Source organism: Echiichthys vipera (assembly GCF_963691815.1).
Source record: "Echiichthys vipera genome assembly, chromosome: 11".
Lineage (NCBI taxonomy): Eukaryota > Metazoa > Chordata > Actinopteri > Perciformes > Trachinidae > Echiichthys > Echiichthys vipera.
The window spans coordinates 11,382,285-11,401,574 of NC_139836.1; the positions used below are offsets into that span (position 1 = coordinate 11,382,285).

General features: G+C 43.0%; 1 protein-coding gene across 1 annotated transcript in view; it reads right to left on the bottom strand.

The window, feature by feature from the left end:
• Nucleotides 1-250: 250 nt before the first annotated feature.
• The window catches only part of ptk7b (protein tyrosine kinase 7b), a 77,750-nt gene continuing 58,710 nt past the window's right edge, over nt 251-19,290 (bottom strand). Inside the window, exons 3-20 of the mRNA XM_083923126.1 lie at nt 17,782-17,884; nt 17,355-17,539; nt 15,353-15,500; nt 13,191-13,321; nt 11,292-11,558; nt 10,565-10,701; nt 10,304-10,439; nt 9,539-9,658; nt 9,064-9,213; nt 8,600-8,747; nt 7,474-7,601; nt 6,353-6,553; nt 3,571-3,732; nt 3,186-3,418; nt 3,006-3,086; nt 2,548-2,699; nt 2,226-2,404; nt 251-2,072 (exon numbers count right to left, since the gene is read on the bottom strand). Of these exons, the coding sequence (XP_083779252.1) occupies nt 1,912-2,072; nt 2,226-2,404; nt 2,548-2,699; nt 3,006-3,086; nt 3,186-3,418; nt 3,571-3,732; nt 6,353-6,553; nt 7,474-7,601; nt 8,600-8,747; nt 9,064-9,213; nt 9,539-9,658; nt 10,304-10,439; nt 10,565-10,701; nt 11,292-11,558; nt 13,191-13,321; nt 15,353-15,500; nt 17,355-17,539; nt 17,782-17,884 (2,822 nt within the window). The 3' untranslated portion in view covers nt 251-1,911. The remainder of the gene's footprint in view (nt 2,073-2,225; nt 2,405-2,547; nt 2,700-3,005; nt 3,087-3,185; nt 3,419-3,570; nt 3,733-6,352; nt 6,554-7,473; nt 7,602-8,599; nt 8,748-9,063; nt 9,214-9,538; nt 9,659-10,303; nt 10,440-10,564; nt 10,702-11,291; nt 11,559-13,190; nt 13,322-15,352; nt 15,501-17,354; nt 17,540-17,781; nt 17,885-19,290) is intronic.

Below are 19,290 nucleotides of genomic sequence, written 5' to 3' on the forward strand. Positions count from 1 at the left end.
TGTGAAGTTGACACTAAAACAAACACTTTTCCATGATCCTTTGTGCAGCTTTGCGGTGAATGAATGCATTAAAGCTGAATACCTCATGCAACTGCAATAATGTGATGTATAAACGATCTAAACATTAATTCATATGAAAGATGATTTTCATACCAAACTAAAAAGGAAGGTTCCTGAAAATGCGTTGATATCTAAAGTATTATTCACAACACATTTGGTAAAAACACTGTGAACCTTTATTTATACAGCAGCAAGTATACTTTTGTATATATCCGTGATTACTGTGAACATTTGCTGAAGCAGATTAAAAAAAAAAAAGGTCTAGGTGTGAGTGCCTAGCATTCATAAAAACAAAACATTACACTAAAAACAACGTATAAAAACAAGTCCATAAACAAAGGCCATTGCATTTGATTAGATAATGTAAAAAAGAGGGAAACAGTTAAGATAATCCTTCATTTACCAGGCACTTAAATGAGAACTGGTGACCAGCAGTCACTCTTTTGACCTCCTTTGTACTTTGTGTCAGCATATTCAGCTGGTTACCAGACTGAACGCACAATGAGATGGACCGTGACAATGATTACATAGCATCAGAGAAGTACCTTTCTGTTATAAACATAGTTAAAAAAAAAAAAAAGACAGGACCTTCATCATAAATAAACAGGCACCTGCATGTCCTACTACACAACATGATAGAGATAAAGAGGGATATTCTTTTAAGTGAAGTTAGTGCATGGCTTCTACATTATGTACACATTGCCTGGTATGATGGTCCACTTTGCAGCATTGCACAAAACAACTGGACCCGGAGGGAAACTTTGATTGGACCTCTGAAGAAACAATGTCGCAGGTTAAACTCAGTGATAGGCTTCGTGCCTGCAACATGACGATGTTAATGTGGTATAATGGGTGTTCTTGCCCATAGGTCGTGACTGATAAGCACCTCAAAGTTAATACAAGAACAGAACACACTCATAAAAATGTACTAAGCCCACACTGGCACAATCTCCTCTATTCAACATATTCCTTGGCTATAAACTTGATCTTTTTGAAACTTATTTTTCATGTTCCTGAAGTGTTACTATAACACATTACTTTTTTCACGAGTTTCCTCACGTTTCAAATCACAAGCGTAACAGACAATGAACCTTCATGCAAACCCTATTCCACTTCTTCTTTGAACGTACTGTATGTAGCATTGGGAACAGTTCAGGGGTGCACACACACTTTGGAGGATGGAGGTGTGTAGCTCGGAGTCTCCTCCAGGATTAGAGTGGCAGACTCGGGATGCAGCTGATTGGATTGATTGATCTCACTCAACACACTCCAGAGTGGTTGAAGCTTCAGTGCTCCACTGAAGTCACATTATGTCCCACTTTCCCTTCAATATTCTTTCAGACTTCAGCAGCGAAGCTTAATTTCAGGGCGTTTTTCCAAAACTTCCGACCAATCGTTTCTATTGATCTGAGCCAGTGAGAGCACTGTAGCATCCTACAAAGCTGTCGGAGGTCTGGGTGAGTGTGCTTGTGGAGGTGTAGAGGCACTGAGGTTGTGAGGCTCTGTGAAACAAAGTGTCTCTTGGACATTGCGGCCGCACACAGGCAGCCAGAGTCACAGTGGAACCACAGACAGTAACGCGAGGGGAGGGTCATCCATGCTGCAGTTAAGGCAAACGTAAACTCCTGGCACTGCTCACAAAAAGCCATTCACACAAACGTGAGTGCGTTTCCACTGATATAAAGATGTCTTATCCACACACCCACTGTTTGAAATGCATATTAAAAAAAAGTGTTTTCTCCTCAACCCTCTTCCCTGAAATGTGAGAGACTAATAATCCAGCATTCCTGTCTTTATTTTGGGGGAAGGGGGTTGGTCAAAGGTCCCCTCTGATGTGGGGTTATGGTCGTCTCAGACCTTGCTGTCAGAGGGCAGCTCTCCCAGGGTTTGGACGATTTCAGTGAAGGAGGGGCGCTCTTTGAGGCTTAGCGCCCAGCAGCGGGCCATGAGCTTGTAGATTTTGGTGGGGCATCCGTCTGGAACGGGCAGCTTCAGCTTCCCTGTCTGCAGACCTGGAGGAATAGTAGAGAGAGTGTGGTTGTTTGAATGGATATTCTGTGACTTTCCACCCTCTCCGATTTACATTTACTTGACCATTCAACCAAATTCAATGACCAACAGGTGCCTCTTCTTTAAAATATAAGCCGCTGAAGCATCATACTGACCTTCCAGCACCTCATCATCGCTGAGTTTGGTGTATGGCATTTCCCCGTGGCTGAACACTTCCCACATCAACACTCCAAAGGCCCACACGTCAGACTTGGTGGAGAAGTCGTCTTCAAACACAGACTCAGCTGGGAGCCAGCGCAGCGGGATCCATGCCTGTCTGTAGTGGTAGTACTCACTGCATACATGTACACAAGAGTAATGAGATCAAAATAACTCAAATTAGCCAGATGAACAGACATCTATCAATTTGAATCATGCCATTTACTGTAGATGTTGATTTGAGTGCGTAATTATTAAATAAAGTTCTTCTTTTCTGACCTGTTGTAGACGTCCTTGCTGAGGCTGAGCGAGGACACTTTAACACGCCTCTGACTGTTGATCAGGCAGTTACGGACAGCTAAGTCTTTGTGAACGAAGCGGTGATTGGACAGATGCTCCATCCCACGAGCCACCTGGGCACAGATGGAAACCTGAAAGGAAAGAGAAGAGTTACTGTCAGGGTAAAGTGACTCTGGGAATACATCAACAAGCAGCAGGAATTACCAAGGCTTTCCTTGGTTGCATCAGTTAGTTTGGAACAATCCCACAATTTTGGAAAAATGAAAAATGAAATTGAAAAAAAAAAGTCTCCACTGACAATGAACTTTCACAGATAAAAGAAGCCAATAATCTTCAATGCTTACACTGAAATACATTTCTATCTTCTGTAATTGTCATGGGAGATAGTGTGCAGGATGCTGTGAGCGCTCAATCACAGTACAACACTCAACACTTACTTTGGTCTTGGTGCTGATAGGCTGAGATTTGACCTTGTCATCTTTGCTTTTGGAAATTCTCAGGAACTGCTTTAGGTCTCCCTGGTATGACAGAGGCAAAGAAGAATGCATTATATCAGGTAAAACTTATTCAAATCCTTATGTGTGTGTATGTGTGTGCTTTTATTTATATGTGCTCACCAGGTCATAGTACTCTAGGATCATGTAGTGGGGCTCTGCCTCCCTACACAGACCTAACAGGCGGACGACGTTGGGGTGGCTGAGCTTGGCAAACATTTCTGCTTCACGGCGGAAGTCGAGCTGGAGCTGTTCATCTCTGGTCTGCAGGGTCTTCACCAACACCACCGACTCCTCCTCGCTCTCCTCGATACCCTTAGCTTTGCACAACAGCACCTCACCAAACTCCCCTTTGCCTGATAAAACATTCACACACTAAATGTCAATCAAAAAGCAATGTCACACATCTTGATTTAATAGGTAAAAGCACAATTCTGTTAAGGTCAATGTCTCTGAAATTAGAGCACAAGGACAGTCATTCTCAGATAACACATAGACATCAGTCTACCTAAAGTGGTGATGGTTTGTAGGTTCGCTCGAGGAAAGTGGAGCTTATCGTTGTTGACATGGCTGTGGCGTTTCTCCGTTGTTGCCATGGTACCCATGTTGGTGAGTGCCACCTCTTCCTGGATCTCAGCAGTAGTGTGGCCATTTTGTTGAACTGCCCCTCCTGATAAACACAACACATCTCATGGGTCAAAGGTCATAGTGCAAATCTCAACGGACATTAAAGGGCGCCGCTAAAGTGAGCAAAGTAGTGTGGGATATTAACTGACGAAAAAAATGTATAAAGTATGCTGCAGTATTTGTGCAGTTAGTAGTTGTGCTGTCGAATTTACATCTTATACACCCGTTCACATGTCTGCTTACATCTGATACACGCATGTCTTTCTACATCTCACGCCGATGATGTTCTCTGTATCTAACCTGTACTAACACACTAACATCCTGAAACTTGTTCTACCTGTACTAACACACTAACATCCTGACACTTATTCTACCTGTACTAACACACTAACATCCTGACACTTATTCTACCTGTACTAACACACTAACATCCTGAAACTTGTTCTACCTGTACTAACACACTAACATCCTGACACTTATTCTAACCTGTACTAACACACTAACATCCTGACACTTGTTCTACCTGTACTAACACACTAACATCCTGACACTTGTTCTACCTGTACTAACACACTAACATCCTGACACTTATTCTAACCTGTACTAACACACTAACATCCTGACACTTGTTCTACCTGTACTAACACACTAACATCCTGACACTTGTTCTACCTGTACTAACACACTAACATCCTGACACTTGTTCTACCTGTACTAACACACTAACATCCTGACACTTGTTCTACCTGTACTAACACACTAACATCCTGACACTTGTTCTACCTGTACTAACACACTAACATCCTGACACTTGTTCTACCTGTACTAACACACTAACATCCTGACACTTGTTCTACCTGTACTAACACACTAACATCCTGACACTTATTCTACCTGTACTAACACACTAACATCCTGACACTTATTCTACCTGTACTAACACACTAACATCCTGACACTTATTCTACCTGTACTAACACACTAACATCCTGACACTTATTCTACCTGTACTAACACACTAACATCCTGACACTTATTCTACCTGTACTAACACACTAACATCCTGACACTTATTCTAACCTGTACTAACACACTAACATCCTGACACTTATTCTAACCTGTACTAACACACTAACATCCTGACACTTATTCTAACCTGTACTAACACACTAACATCCTGACACTTATTCTAACCTGTACTAACACACTAACATCCTGACACTTATTCTAACCTGTACTAACACACTAACATCCTGACACTTATTCTACCTGTACTAACACACTAACATCCTGACACTTATTCTAACCTGTACTAACACACTAACATCCTGACACTTGTTCTACCTGTACTAACACACTAACATCCTGACACTTATTCTAACCTGTACTAACACACTAACATCCTGACATTTGTTCTACCTGTACTAACACACTAACATCCTGACACTTGTTCTACCTGTACTAACACACTAACATCCTGACACTTATTCTAACCTGTACTAACACACTAACATCCTGACACTTGTTCTACCTGTACTAACACACTAACATCCTGACACTTGTTCTACCTGTACTAACACACTAACATCCTGACACTTATTCTTCTCTTACACTTTATTCTCGTGTTAGGTTAAAATGTTTTTGTATAATTGCACTGTCGGTATTTGCTGCTCTGTGTGCCCTGAATTGCCCCCCGGGGACAAATAAAGTTTTTTTAATTGAATTGAATTGAATTGAATGTAAATCAAACAGTGAGGAATGCCACTACCGATCAAACGTCATAAAGACAAAGATAAGTGTTTTTTTTTCCAAAAAATATATATTATATTTCTTATGTTCTAAGGGGTTCCAAAAACTATTTCACCAGCATCCATACTTGGTATTGTCATTTTAAATGACAGTTTTGGCTTCCAACAATTATGAAAACAAGATCATCGAGATAAAATAATTATTGTGCAACATTTTGTTTCACAATGTTGTCGTCGTTTAGCAGTTTTCAGTAGGTTTGTGGCAGTGCATTACTGTAAAAACATAACTGATCTTTATTTTGATCTAATTTTTTAAAGATATTATTCATTTATTGTTATTCATTTATTGAAAAAATGCTTTTGTTTATTTGTTTTTCCATTTAACTATATTTAAAGTTTAAAGAAAATCCACTGTTGTGTTTTTTTCAAGTTCAATAAATGTTTCCAAAGTCAATGAGTAATCATGTTAAATATTTGTGATTTCAATATTGACCAGAATAATTGTTATTATCATTTTGTCACAATCAAGCAGCCCTTACAATATTAGTTTTTTTTGTCCAGCTTTGAGCAGCAACTCCATCTCCTTGTTTACATCAACTCACTCAGAAATCCAGTTTTTACTTATAATTGCGTCACTCTTCCAGGTTAAACACACACATTCAGAATTTGCCCAGAGTTGGTGTGTTCTGTGGAATTAGGACATAGCTAATGTCTGATCAAACTGATGTAACCTTTACATGTTGAACGCAATACCCAAGATAAACACAAGATGGCAGCAAATGTCCGAAACCTTTCAGAAACACCTTGAGTACCCTGAAGTTGAGGGAATATCAATGTCTCACTTAACCTCCTGGCTGATTTTCCAACTGCCAAACCACAAATTCCTGAACACTCTTCACAGCAAATCATTCATACCGTTGAGACACTCCATCTCAGGCTCCTCTCCGTCCTGGCCTTTCTGCAGTCTTTTGGCATTGCGTCTCTTTTTGCAGTAGAACATGAGTCCGAGCACGACGATGATGTAAGCCACGGCTGCTCCCACTGACAGGCCGATGGTTTGGATCATCTTGTAGGGGGCCTTGTCCTCATCTTCATCAAAGGAATGCACTGGTTTGTCTGTTGGGCACAAAAAGCAATTACAGTCAACTGAAAATGCTCGGAAACAGTCCCTGATGTGTTAAAGATAACACATCCAAGTCTTTAACCAACATCACATATTGTGTTACATCTTTCACATTTTCTTCACGCATCATAAAGGCTACGCAAATTACATATTTACAAGACGGCCCGCCGGGCAAAACATTGACTTCCTGCCAGGCTTAAGCATTTTTACATCATGTTTGTATTATTTTAAAATTAAGACACACACACACACACACACACACACACACACACACACACACACACACACACACACACACACACACACACACACACACACACACACACACACACACACACACACACACACACACACACACACACACACACACACACACACACACACACACACACACACACACACACACACACACACACACACACACACACCTCGAAACATACAGTCACTTCATTCAACAAGTCATATTTCTGAGTTGCATGTTAACAGTTACCAGCCTGGCTTTTCTTGCGTGGTGCTCGCTCTGACCCGTGACAAGCTACGGCAAACATTTAATTAAATTATCTCCTTTGAACTCGGAATACCATCCAGCTACTTTGGGAGAAAATAAGTTGATATGGGACACTAATGCAAGTGTGTGACTGTAATTTCCAGCTTCAGTCAGCACACAAGGAGCCACACTGTGTGAGTCTAGATCTAACGTCGGCCCAATCCCATCACCTCAGTGACAGCTGTGGCTTCGAGCATGTGGGTGTGATTATTAACCTGTCCAGGTGGATGACGGGGAGAGGTTGAAGGTTTAATTAATGCCTTCATTCTTTACCTTTGAGCGTGGCTTAATCCCCATGTGTGAACCTTTGTTCCTGGTTTTGGGAGCCTGTATATATGTTTGTGTGCCCGTGTGTGTTAAACTCACCCACTACATACAGCTGAGCCACACGGTCTTTGATGCTGCAGCTGTTTCCGGCCACACATGTGTATCTGCCAGTGTCATCTGTAGTAACATCTGTAATTACCAAGGAGCCATTGGGCATCTTCTGGAACCTGGAAGAAAGAAGGGACGGGGCGGATGAAGGTGCAGGTCTGGAGGTCTTTGGAGGAATTCACAACAAAGTCCATTACAGATACACAGGGATTCATACAAGAACATTTTCATATTCTTATCCTAGATCTCACTTATTTACACTTGTGAGGTTTAAGTGTCTAGAGTTGAATTCAGCAAACCCTCTGAACTGCACAAATGTGTCATTAATTGCTTGTTTCGACCTGATCATGAGTAGGTGGCTCTATGTGATATTTAGTTTCATCAAAACACGTTACTCAAGTGTAAGGAGGAGAATTTCACACCACTGAAGATGAAAAAAGAACTGGTATTATATGTAGAAAAAACAAATAGTACAGCTGTCAACAGCGTGTCACCAGAGCAGCAGAAATAAAGAGCGAATGTTAGATACTGAAAAACATCAATGAGGCAGCTGACAGAGGCGACATGTGACCTGCGTGACTATCCTGAGGCTGGAGTGAGAGAACATTCCTGACTATTGCCATGCCAAAAATACACCAATAAATCAAAAACAGATGGTGAACAAAATATGTATTTTGCAATGCATTTATTTCAGTTTGTATTCATTTTCATTTTAGTTGATTTGGTTTACATATTCAAACTGGCAAACTGGACAATTTGGGTTTTTTTCTCCCTGTGGAGAGAGACGGGCATCTGTTCATGACTCATATGAACAGTCTGCACCATTCGTGAATTTCGTTCGTTACTTAAAGGAAGTCCAAGAACTTTTGTAAAAAAGACAAATTATTTTAAATCCCTCTGCCACTTCCGAATGAATCTGTTAGAAAGACGTGTTCTTGCATGAGGCCCACTGTATTCAGGTGTGTAATACTATATTAGCACAACATCACAATCACAATAAATAAATGCACAGACCTCAAACTGCAATCGATCCTGTTTGGAACCTGTAAAGACAAACTGTGATCCCAATCCATGATGGTTGAGCTGTCTAAATGACAGATGTGTGTGTCTCAATTACCTCCTGTTCTTACTGATGTCCAACGTCTTGTCTTTGACCATCCAGTGGATGTGAGGCTCGGGGTCGCCAGTGGCCTGACAGTGCAAGATGGCTGTGTGACCTTGGTACACCGTTGTATTCTCTGGTTCCACCTTAAAGCGAATGTACACTACATGTGCACAAACACACGTGGACATGCTCATTAATACAACATTCACACCACAACTGGGCCATAACATTTCCTTCAAAGGCTGTGGTGACTGTGGCTAACATCTCAGTTACACTCTACAACCCAAATGCAATTCATCATTGGGCAATAAAAAGGCCACCAAGTGCACAATAAACGCTGCTGTGTTTGCCACTTGGTGAGAATGATCAATGACTCAGATGTACTGAGACCACAAGTAATTTCCATGTGGGACTGATGACTAATGTGCTGTGTGGCCTTTTCTCTCATAACACAGGATGATAAGTGAGTGCTTTACCGGCTACTATGAGGGACACCAGGGCTCTGATCTCCCCTTGGAGGCTGTTGGAGGCGATGCAGGTGTAGTTGCCAGCGTCGCTACGGGTGACTTTGGTGAAGTGGAGCTGGCCGTTCCTCTGCTCCACCCGAGGTGGCAGCTCTCCTCCGTCTGCAGGGGGAGACAGAGAGACGCACAGGGAACAGGGGGGTTTAGAAGGGCTGAGTGCTGCATGTGGAATTCAAATGATTTAAATCGACTCCATCATGGCAAACGCTGATGAATGGGGGGGAAATGATCAATGATGATGAACCTTCCTCACACTCTGCTTATTGCAGTTTGTATACATTCATGTGGTATTTGTCATCATTAGTGTAAAAGGAATTAAAGGAATGAAGGGTACTGGATGAGATATTTCCTTAAGAAAGTGTTAAACAGTCATTCCTTGTCCGACTTAAGCTATCATGAGCTAATGTTAAGCCAGCGGCGTCCACACCTGCTTTGGTCCAGCGGATGGTGGGGCTCTCTCTGCCTTTAGCGGAGCACTGGATGGTGATCTCGTTATCCAGCTCCAGGCACTGAGTAGGCTGGGGGGTCGGGGTGAACTTCAGCTTCTCTGAAACACAAGTCAAAACACCACACACACATTACACATGTGGTAAACACGGAGGGGGGGCAGCACGTCAAAGCCTCTTTTGTGCAACTCACACTGTAGATGAAATGACACTAAGCTGATGCAAATCATGTTCAGACACATTCAGGGAAAAGTGTCTACATGCACACATGTACACAAAGATCTGTAAACGGAAGTCTATCAGAGGCTGAGATCATATAAACAGGGATTGGCCAGACAAAACAGTGACATGTCAGACCATCTAACACGGTAATCCTAGAGCAGCAGTGCTACACTGATAGGAATTCATCATGGAGAACATGGAGGCTAGAATAAAGCTGCCATGTATGAGTCAGATTTTACACCTCTGTGGGTGTCCTGCAGGACGCCCGGAGACACAACATGAACATGCTCTTCCTATTTTAGGAAACACACACATTCACACTCACAAGCCCACAGGCATGACCACATTTGTTTTATATGTTCTCTCAACGCTGTATTACTCATTTTACCCTGGATATGATTTCCCTCATCATACATCATCTTTCAGTCACTGTGGGAAATAACTTCAAATATTTGCTCAGCATACGGTCAAATATATAATCTACTGTATATGCTGATCAACTGAGTGATTCCCTTGCAGCTTACCAAGTACAATAACTCTAGCTTGCCCAGACAGTTGGCCGCCTACGGTCTTGGTTTCGCAGCCGTACATCTGTCCGTCGTATACCTCTACATTGTTGATCCTCAGGGTGCCGTTAGGGAACAGCTTAAAACGAGAGTCCTAGTAAAAAAAAGATTTTTTTTTAATCAAGTGTACATTTTCATCTGCTAGGTGTAGGAAGAATGCATATCAGAAAAAGACACAAATACATGTAACTGTACGTGTTATTGTGTTGTGTAGCTAACCTCTGTTGTGATCATGATATTATTGCGGAGCCAGGTGACCTCAGGTTCAGGGTTGGCCTGAGCATGGCAGTGGAGATAACCTGGTTTACCCTCCTCTAGGTGGCTGTCCTGAGGCCTCGTAACCCACACTGGGGCAGCTATGGAGACACACACAGAAAATGTATAAGCACAGACATTTTACACTTCCCTAAGTGACTGCCGTGTAGCTATTATGTATGCACCATACATAATAGCTACACGGCAGTCACTTGAACGAACATTGGTCAGCATTATTAAACCCTGTGGATCTGATAGAGGGTCCCAGTGTGGACAGCATGCTCCTAACATTAAAGAACAAGACTTATGGTCATATGAAAGAGTACTTCAATGACCTATACTGTATGGTAGCCATTATTGCCTTGCTTATGTTATGTTTCAGTTTACAATCTACGGGGGAAACTTTTCACAACTTTTGAGGTTTGCAATTAAAAAAAATGGAATAGTCAACAAATGATGGCATTATAGTTGGGGGACTCAAAAAAAAAAAGCCAAAATTGAAGCAGTAAAGGTCGAGAAATCCCATAATGCACCACGAAAGCCTCTTTTCTCAATGCCAACGTTTACAATTCCCAAGCAAAAGCTGAGAGTTATTTTTTCAAACTCTCCACAACATTATAAATTGGGCAAACCAAACTTAATGTGTAAAATTGCTGACGCGTCCCTTTAAAGCTGTCTGCATATGACTCACTGGCCACGGTGAAGGTGACCTCCTGTGTCTTGCGTCCTGCCCTGTTCTGGGCCACGCAGGTGTAGGTGCCTGAGTCTCCTTCCTCTGTGGGACTGAAGACCAGATCCAGACCATCCTGGTACACTCTGCCCTCCGTGGACACCCGCTGACCTCCTCTCTCCCACCAGACCTCCGGCTCAGGTCTGCCGCGTGGGGGACGACAGGCTACCCGCTGCAGGGTGTCCGATATGAAAACCTTAGACATCTTGGACACCATGTCGTCTATCTCTGTGGCATAAAAAAGAAAACAGGGTGAGAGAATTTTTTCAGTTATAAGTAGCAATTTGAATGCAGAAATTGATTTTCATTCACACAAGCCCCCTGATAATCATTAATCTGTCTTCAAAGGCAGTGAAGCATTACTGATTTTGAATTTCATGAGCTGCCTCAAGCACACTTAATTCCAATGCACAGCTCTGTTAGCCGATTTCCTGTCTTGTTAGGAAAAGTCCTCTGATTTGTAGCGCAGGTCACAGTAATTAGAGAACAAAGCACACAGTAGGTGAACTGGGTATATAGGTTGTATGGGAATTAACTAGAGCCCGTGTGAGGTGGGTCATATCAAAACTGGCAGCCCCTATACAGAAAGTGGAATGTGATCTGTGCTACAAAGACTCCCAAGACCTCCCACTACCGTGTAGTTTAATACTGTGTGTCCCAAATGGAAGTCATTAATACTTTATTGGCCGACAGCACTCTGAAAGCTGGTCAGTGGCTACGACCTTCTACAAGTCTATGATCTAAATCAATTAATAGGAACAGGCGAAAACACACATTTCTCAGCAGATGAAAGCGAAGTGGAGCTGGGAGAAGGGGTGGGGTGAGGGTGTAGGATGGAGTGACTGTTTAAACTTGTCCCTAAATACTGAATTCTACTGTGACACAATCCCCTATAATGCCTGCAGGGATTACCATCAGATTAAGTGAATTAAGGTATTTAAATAAAGCTGTGGTTCACTGGGTTAAAACTGCAGATACAGTTGTACCTCGTTAATCCAAAACCTTTGGGGAAAAGGGGCTGTTCGAGAGGAATAAAGTGTTCGGGACTCATAGAAATTCCAGCCCTGAGCTTATACAAAATATTTGACTTGCATGCACTTGCATTTCAAAATGCTGGCTGATTAGTAAAATGAGATGATGCGTCAGATTGCTTCTGCTTTCAGCTCAGGCAGCCATTTAAAATGTCGTTTTAGGGAGTTCTCTTTGGAGTCATGGGAAAAGAGAAGGCGCTGTTATGTGCAATAGTAAAACAACTTTGATGTGTCTGGACTTGTATATTACATTGTTTTATTGCCCGTATGAGAACCAAACCTTCCTGCATAATCACACAGTTAAATATGTTACAGTTCTGATGTGTTGTTTTCATTGTATATTGGTTTAACACACGTACCCATTTGCAAGTAGTAATTTCTACTGATGGATTGGATGGGCATGTCTAATGACATTTCACAAGATTATAATTACACTGCTTGTTTGAGTCAAACCGGTATGTACTGTTACTTTTGCTGCTTGTTCAGCCAGGTGCTGTTACACTCTGGAGAAAAGCTTGTTGAGGTAAACAAGCCTGGCAAACAGCTGGACTGTTGGAGGAAATAATAAGGAGGGGAAGCAGGAAAGTGCTTCTTTGCCGTGTGTGTAGTGGATACAGCTGGGCCGGATGTCAATAAGGGAATGTGATTATCAGTGGAGAGATCTGGCTTTATAAGTGAAAGAGCCAGAAGAAGACAGGAGGGGAGAGCAGAATGAGATTGAGGGCATGATAAATACGTAACCAAAATGCCCCCACTCACTCTCTGCTTACAGAATCACAGGTGTTTATCTTTCACCACCACAACTGCAAATGTGTGTGTATGTGTGTACCAGCTATGAGGAGAGAGGCCTCCAGTGCAACATGGGACCCTCTGAGGCCCCGGCCGACACACTTGTAGGTCCCTGTGTTCCTGGGCTTGACCTGGGTGATCAGCAGTGTGCCGTTGGATAGCAGGATCACACTGTGGGGAAGAAACAGATCAAACAGTTCACACTTTAATCTCAGTTCATTTATACTGTCTCACCATTGCTGACCAACAGGCATTATTTGTACATGAAAGCACATTAACAGCAGCACATGTCACAGAAATGTAACATTTCGCCCACCAATCAGATGGCATCTGAAAATAATTCTTAGCCCTTGTTCCGGCCTGCTGGGAGCACCAGATGGAGATGCTCTACCAATGTAAGGGGTAATATGAGTACCAGAGTACCACAAAAAAGACTGTTTTAGCATACTAGCTACTATTTTTGTGTTTAGCATGTTACCTGATGCTATCTAAATTTCCCTGATTCACTAAGCTACCAACCCAAGCCATCTGCTTCCCTAAATAGATTAAAGTAAATTCTAACAATTTGTGCACAGAAGACACAAAGAAAGGTGTCCAGCAGCTGAACCCCAGCCTCTGGCAGGCTGACGGAGTATCAGTGCCAGTGATGGACAGGATGAGAAGTAATTAAAGACTGACCTTAAGAGAGCTTCAGGGCTGACAGATAAGGAGCTGCACATCCCTCACAGCACAGCAAGAAGCTCAACAGACCGGACAACTCAGCAGCTCATCACAGCTATATGACAAGGTCATTATAAAGCTCATGGGGAAAGTGAATATGTATAGCAGAGAGGAATAAGTCAAGGTGCTGCTGGATACATTTAGGATGCAGTGTAATTCCAGAGAAGAGTTTTCCAAACGCAGGATTCTTCCAGGACTACCTGATTCAGCATTCCCCAAGGAGGGGTGATATTTCTGTGTCATCTCTTCTCTTCTTCTCTGTTCAATAGTGGGAGGGAAATGAGCTTTGGGAGTTTGTGTGCGTTTCCACCGGAGAGCTGGAGAACAAGCTTGTGGAACATTACTTCACTCAGAGGAAACTCTAAAATAACCGCAAAACAAAATGAACAAAGCCATTTTTTTGAGGCAATCATCTTTATAGCTACATGTGCAGAAACACTTGGTTTCACATGTTTTTCCCACCAGAGTTGTTTTGACCCAAGAGGCGGAATTCTTTCTGCCTGCAAAAATAGCCTTGAGCTTACGATGGTACATTAGCTCTGAGTTTCACACGTATGAAAAACAATCTACACAAAATATTCACACATAATCTAGATGGGTGGGTGAGGGTTGTTTGAACAGTGCAGGTGCAACGCAGATGATATCTCCTGCAAAGAGCTGCATTCCTCTGGCATTATATCAGCCCAGATCAATAAACACAAACACAAAGAACGCCAGGCTGCCTTGGAATACCTCAACTACAAAGAGGCCAAACTTAAATGAAACAGTCTGTGTGTGTTTTTATATTTACGCTTATTATCATTCATGTATAATCCTGAGTCATCACTTCCTAGCTGACCAAATCAAATGACACAAGTGACTAACCACTAACATTGAAGTCATTTTAGTCCCTCGCTCACTGAACGCAATAATCACTTTAAAACGGATGAAGACCAGACTCTTGCTCCCCATGTGGAACAGCTTGCTTACAATGTGTCTATAAGCATGAGGTGCTATGAACCCTGAGGCTATACTTCACACTTAGTATATAAATTGGGTGTTATCTAGAGCTTATGTGTTTATAGGGGACATGCTGGTAAGCGGACTGTAGCTTGAGGGGTTTTTCCACTCTGTGTGTGAACGCCGGAGAGCTGCAAAGTCTTTTGTAATAGGCTGGAGAGAAAGGCTGTGTGCAAGTGATGTATAGTACATGCAGAGAAACTTTACAGCGCTCTGTTCCAGTAATAATATTGCTTAATGTGCAGTTCGTCTTGAGCGGGAGCTGAAACGGCTCACAGAGAGCCAAGAGCCCGATGCAAGGGTTCCACCTCATTGGGTTCAAAGGAATACCCGCTTGTGGTTGAAGCTTATATAATGGTAAGTAAGGAGTGGGAATGAAGTGGAGGCAAGATGAGGAGGGAGTGAGTGGGAGAGTGGAGTCTGAGATGTATGATGAGAGAGAAAAGAGTGTTGCAGAGGGGGAGGATTTAGCTCTTAACTTACCGAGACTTGTTTGCCAGCAGCTCTTTTTCGTGGTACCACTCCAACGTGGGGGCCGGCACGGCGGTGAACTGGCAGTGGAAGGCAGCCTCCTCATTTCTCAGCACCACCTGGTCCTCAGGAGTGACCACTGGCCGCGGAAAACTTTTATCTGTTGGAGAGGTAGACAAACATCTGCATGATTACATCTGCAGGCATCAGACCATCAAGTTCCATCTGCGTGGATGCTGGTGTTTCGCAAAATATCTATTCCGGGCCTTTATTAAAAGCTGCCAACAGAAGCGTGGGGCTGGTGAGCAAGTGGCCCCTCAGGTGGCGGTGTGTGTCAACACCTCAGGGGCCCCAGGAGAGACTTAATGAGGTCAGTGAACAGACCATGTCTCTTATCTTGACCATCATCGCCCTTATTTACCTCCTGGATTGTAGAAAAAGAGACCATCTATCTCTTCTCTGCGATAAACTAAAGTCAGAAATTGGGGTAAGAAGGACTCAAGGGAACTGGACTGTTATGGAAACAAGAAAAAATCTGCATCTGAATTATCAATTTTGATGTATAAATTAAAGAGTTAAAGATGAAAAAGGCTGTCCATTTTGTATTTTTAACAATGAAGGTTGCAGGATTCTTAACTTAATTTCAAATGACCCAAAAATGCTGTATAATATTTCCTTCTGTAAACATTCTTTTATATCTACTCTCCTAGTTGCCCTCCAGCACTGGACTAGGCTGCTCTGACCTGACAAAACCAGAGATGTGGTACAGTACAACATAAAGGAGAAGTAATTACCACAGAGACTTTAGAACATTGTAACACCAAATACAAAGCTGAAGGGCGTTGAGCTCAATAAAGAAATGGGGACATGAAAATACCCTTAATCCAGGTTTAAGCGTGTGCCGGTATTTCAAATCTGACGGCTAATGGAGGTCTGGGGCCAGTAGCAGCATTAGGATATGGCTACTGGTTGGTGTGAAGAGAAAGAAAGGTGTTCACTCAGATCCCACCTGGCCCACCCAGGAAGTCAGTGGGGAGGCCTCATCTTAAAGAGCCGTGTCCATGCATTTAAAACCTGTCTAAATCTGTCAACCTTTCCTTAAGGGTGAAGCCCTATAGAAGAGCAGAGGGTAGCAACATGGTAACTGGAACCTCGACAATTATCCATTCTTCCTCCACACAGGTGCTAAGCTAGCGTGTCTGTGTGTGCGTGTGTGTGCCTTACAGGTGGCTAATTAGAGTGGAACAAGGCATCAGGTTTCTTGCACAGATGTGCTGTTGTACTGTACGTACTAAGTCTGTGGTGCACTGAGGGGATAATACATACCCGCAGACAGAGTAAACAACATAAAGCATGTTGAGAGCAGCAAAACAAATAATCTCCCTTTGCAACACAGTACACCAAAGCTATGGTTACGCAGTCAGATCAACAGGACGCCGCTGCTGCTGAGGGAGACGATGTTATTGTTCGCTCTGTAGATGTTTATGATGTTGTTTCTGTCTGCGTGGGTGGCGGAGGAGGAGGAAGGTGCTAACACACTCTCTGGTAATCACATTAGGAACTCCATCACTTTCTCTTCCTGCTCTCTCTCAACACTAATGGTCTGTACACCCCTCCTCCTCCACAACACACTTCCTGGCAGGTGTGGCAATGTGGAAAAATCCACTCCATCCAATCCAGTAATTTTTCAAGCAAAATTGGCAGGTTTAATTTATATAATTTGGGGATATGCTGCTTTACTCTGAATTATATATTTACGGGTTTGGACTCTTGGTTGGACAAAAAAAATTGAAGATGTTACCTTGAGCTCCCAGAAATTGCGAGGGAAATTTTCACTATTGACGTTTTATGAAAATCCCGTAGGAGGAAAATCAAGAGAATGGCTCAATGAATTAATAATGAAAATGATAACTTTGCATCTGTCTCAGCCATTTGACGAATGGCAGAAATGTGTAAAAAGATAATTTATATGTTGCAGTGACACTCTGCCATGTGAGGACAAACACACACACACCTATAATGTTGAGAGTGAAGTTGCTGTTGCTGCAGACGTGCCCGGCTGCATTCTTGGCACAGCAGTAGTACAGGCCATTGTCGTCCGGACTGGCACTGTTAAAGGTGAGCGTCCTCTCCTTGTTGTTTATCTGATGGCTCTTCTCTGTCAGCTTCAACCCGTCCTTGAACCACTGGCACGTCGGGCTGAGAGGGATAGGAAAACAGGAGTGAGAGAAGTTTAAGAGAAATTAAGAAAAAATTTGGGGAGCCCGTTGATTAATGAAGCCACAGAAAAAGAGATACAAGAAGTGAGAAGGGGGAAAAAGAAGGAGAATAGGACAAGAAGAACATAAGGGCATGAGAGAGGCCAACAAGAAGAATAGTTTTTCAGAACAGTCCTCAACATGATGCTTAACCCTGTGAGCTCTGAACTTAAGGTGACTCACCGTGGGTGTCCATCAATGTGACAGCGCAACGTGACCGGCGCAGAGCTCTCAATCTCCCCTTCTGAGGCGGGCTCCTTCAAAGTCACACCACCACTTTCTAACCCTGAAAAAGGAAGAAAAACAGAGAAAACTGTAAGCTGGAGGAGGGAGGGAGCAGGAGTAATAATGGAGGAGAGGGACAGGAGGAAAAATTGAGTTAAGTGGTCGCCCTGTCATCTGTCCCCACTGCGATGCTAATGGCTGCAGCGGAGATGAGGGCAGAGTCAGGCACATCGCCGTGACAGCACAGTGACTCATGTACAGAGACAGAGCGGGGGGCTACCACATCACTGGGTCAGCTTACTTCGGCATACTGCTGTCCTGCACTCACAAGAGCAAGCCGGGCCTTTATAGTGTTTTTTTATGGACATTTAATGGACAGTTCATTGGCTTACTCTGCTAAAAGAGCTACTCTGCTGTCAGAGCAGCCCATAAAATCAGGTGGAAGAGAAATGAGCAACAAGGTAACAGTTCTAATTGTAATAATGGTTCCTTTTAAATGGCTTCAAACTTGATCAGGTGTGTCTGCAATATCGCACCATGGGAGGAGCATTTGCCACAACAAAGTGATGAGAGGCATCACTCACGCACGTAACATGAAACCTGATCAGAGGCATCTTGAGTGACAGATGAACAAGAGAATAAATGAAGGGAACAGATGGCGAGGAAATTGATCCACGGCCGTTCCCTGGATGCATCACAGCGCTGTGAGAAATGAGGAGAACAGCGTGGTTTTACCATTAAGGGCTTGACCCAGTACACTGGGAAATATCAACTACATACAATATGTCAAGAAATCATCACTGAAGCAAATCATTCCTACATTCTCCTAAGAGACGGGCAACAGAAGATCATTTTTTAGTATTCAGTGAAGACTGGAAGATATATCTCATGATGAGCTGAGGCATTTCAGACCTCCTTTTGTGATTATATGACAACCTGCTGCTGAGCTAAATGCACACTAAAGTCCACTGAATAAAGAAATATTTAAGTTGTTTATGGAGTCTCCTTAGGTGAGTGACACCTTAGACCTGTCTGTAATACAGCCTTAGCGTGCCCTGCTGGAATTCCCCTTCCCCTGCTGAGTGTGTTGACTATACAAATACTTAATGTTCACACGGAATGAGAACCAGCGCTAATAGTTATTTATGTGATGATATATAAGCTGTGTGGTTGTATGACATGCAGTAAGTCACTGTACACCCAGTATGAGTGCATACACAACATTCGCTGAGAGAGCTTGTTTGTTTGGGTTGCCCTGGTTTATGCACGAGTCCACGAGGATTTTGTGTGCATGGCTGTTCTGTTTAAGTGTAAGACATTCCATCATACTGCTGAGCTCCACTCCTATGGCCTGTGGCTGAATACTGCTGCAGTTTGGATCATCTATGAAATATGCATGGCATGAGCCTCCACCTGAGACAGCCGTGGAGGGGGGGGGCAACCACTGTCAGGTCACAGGGGGCGCTA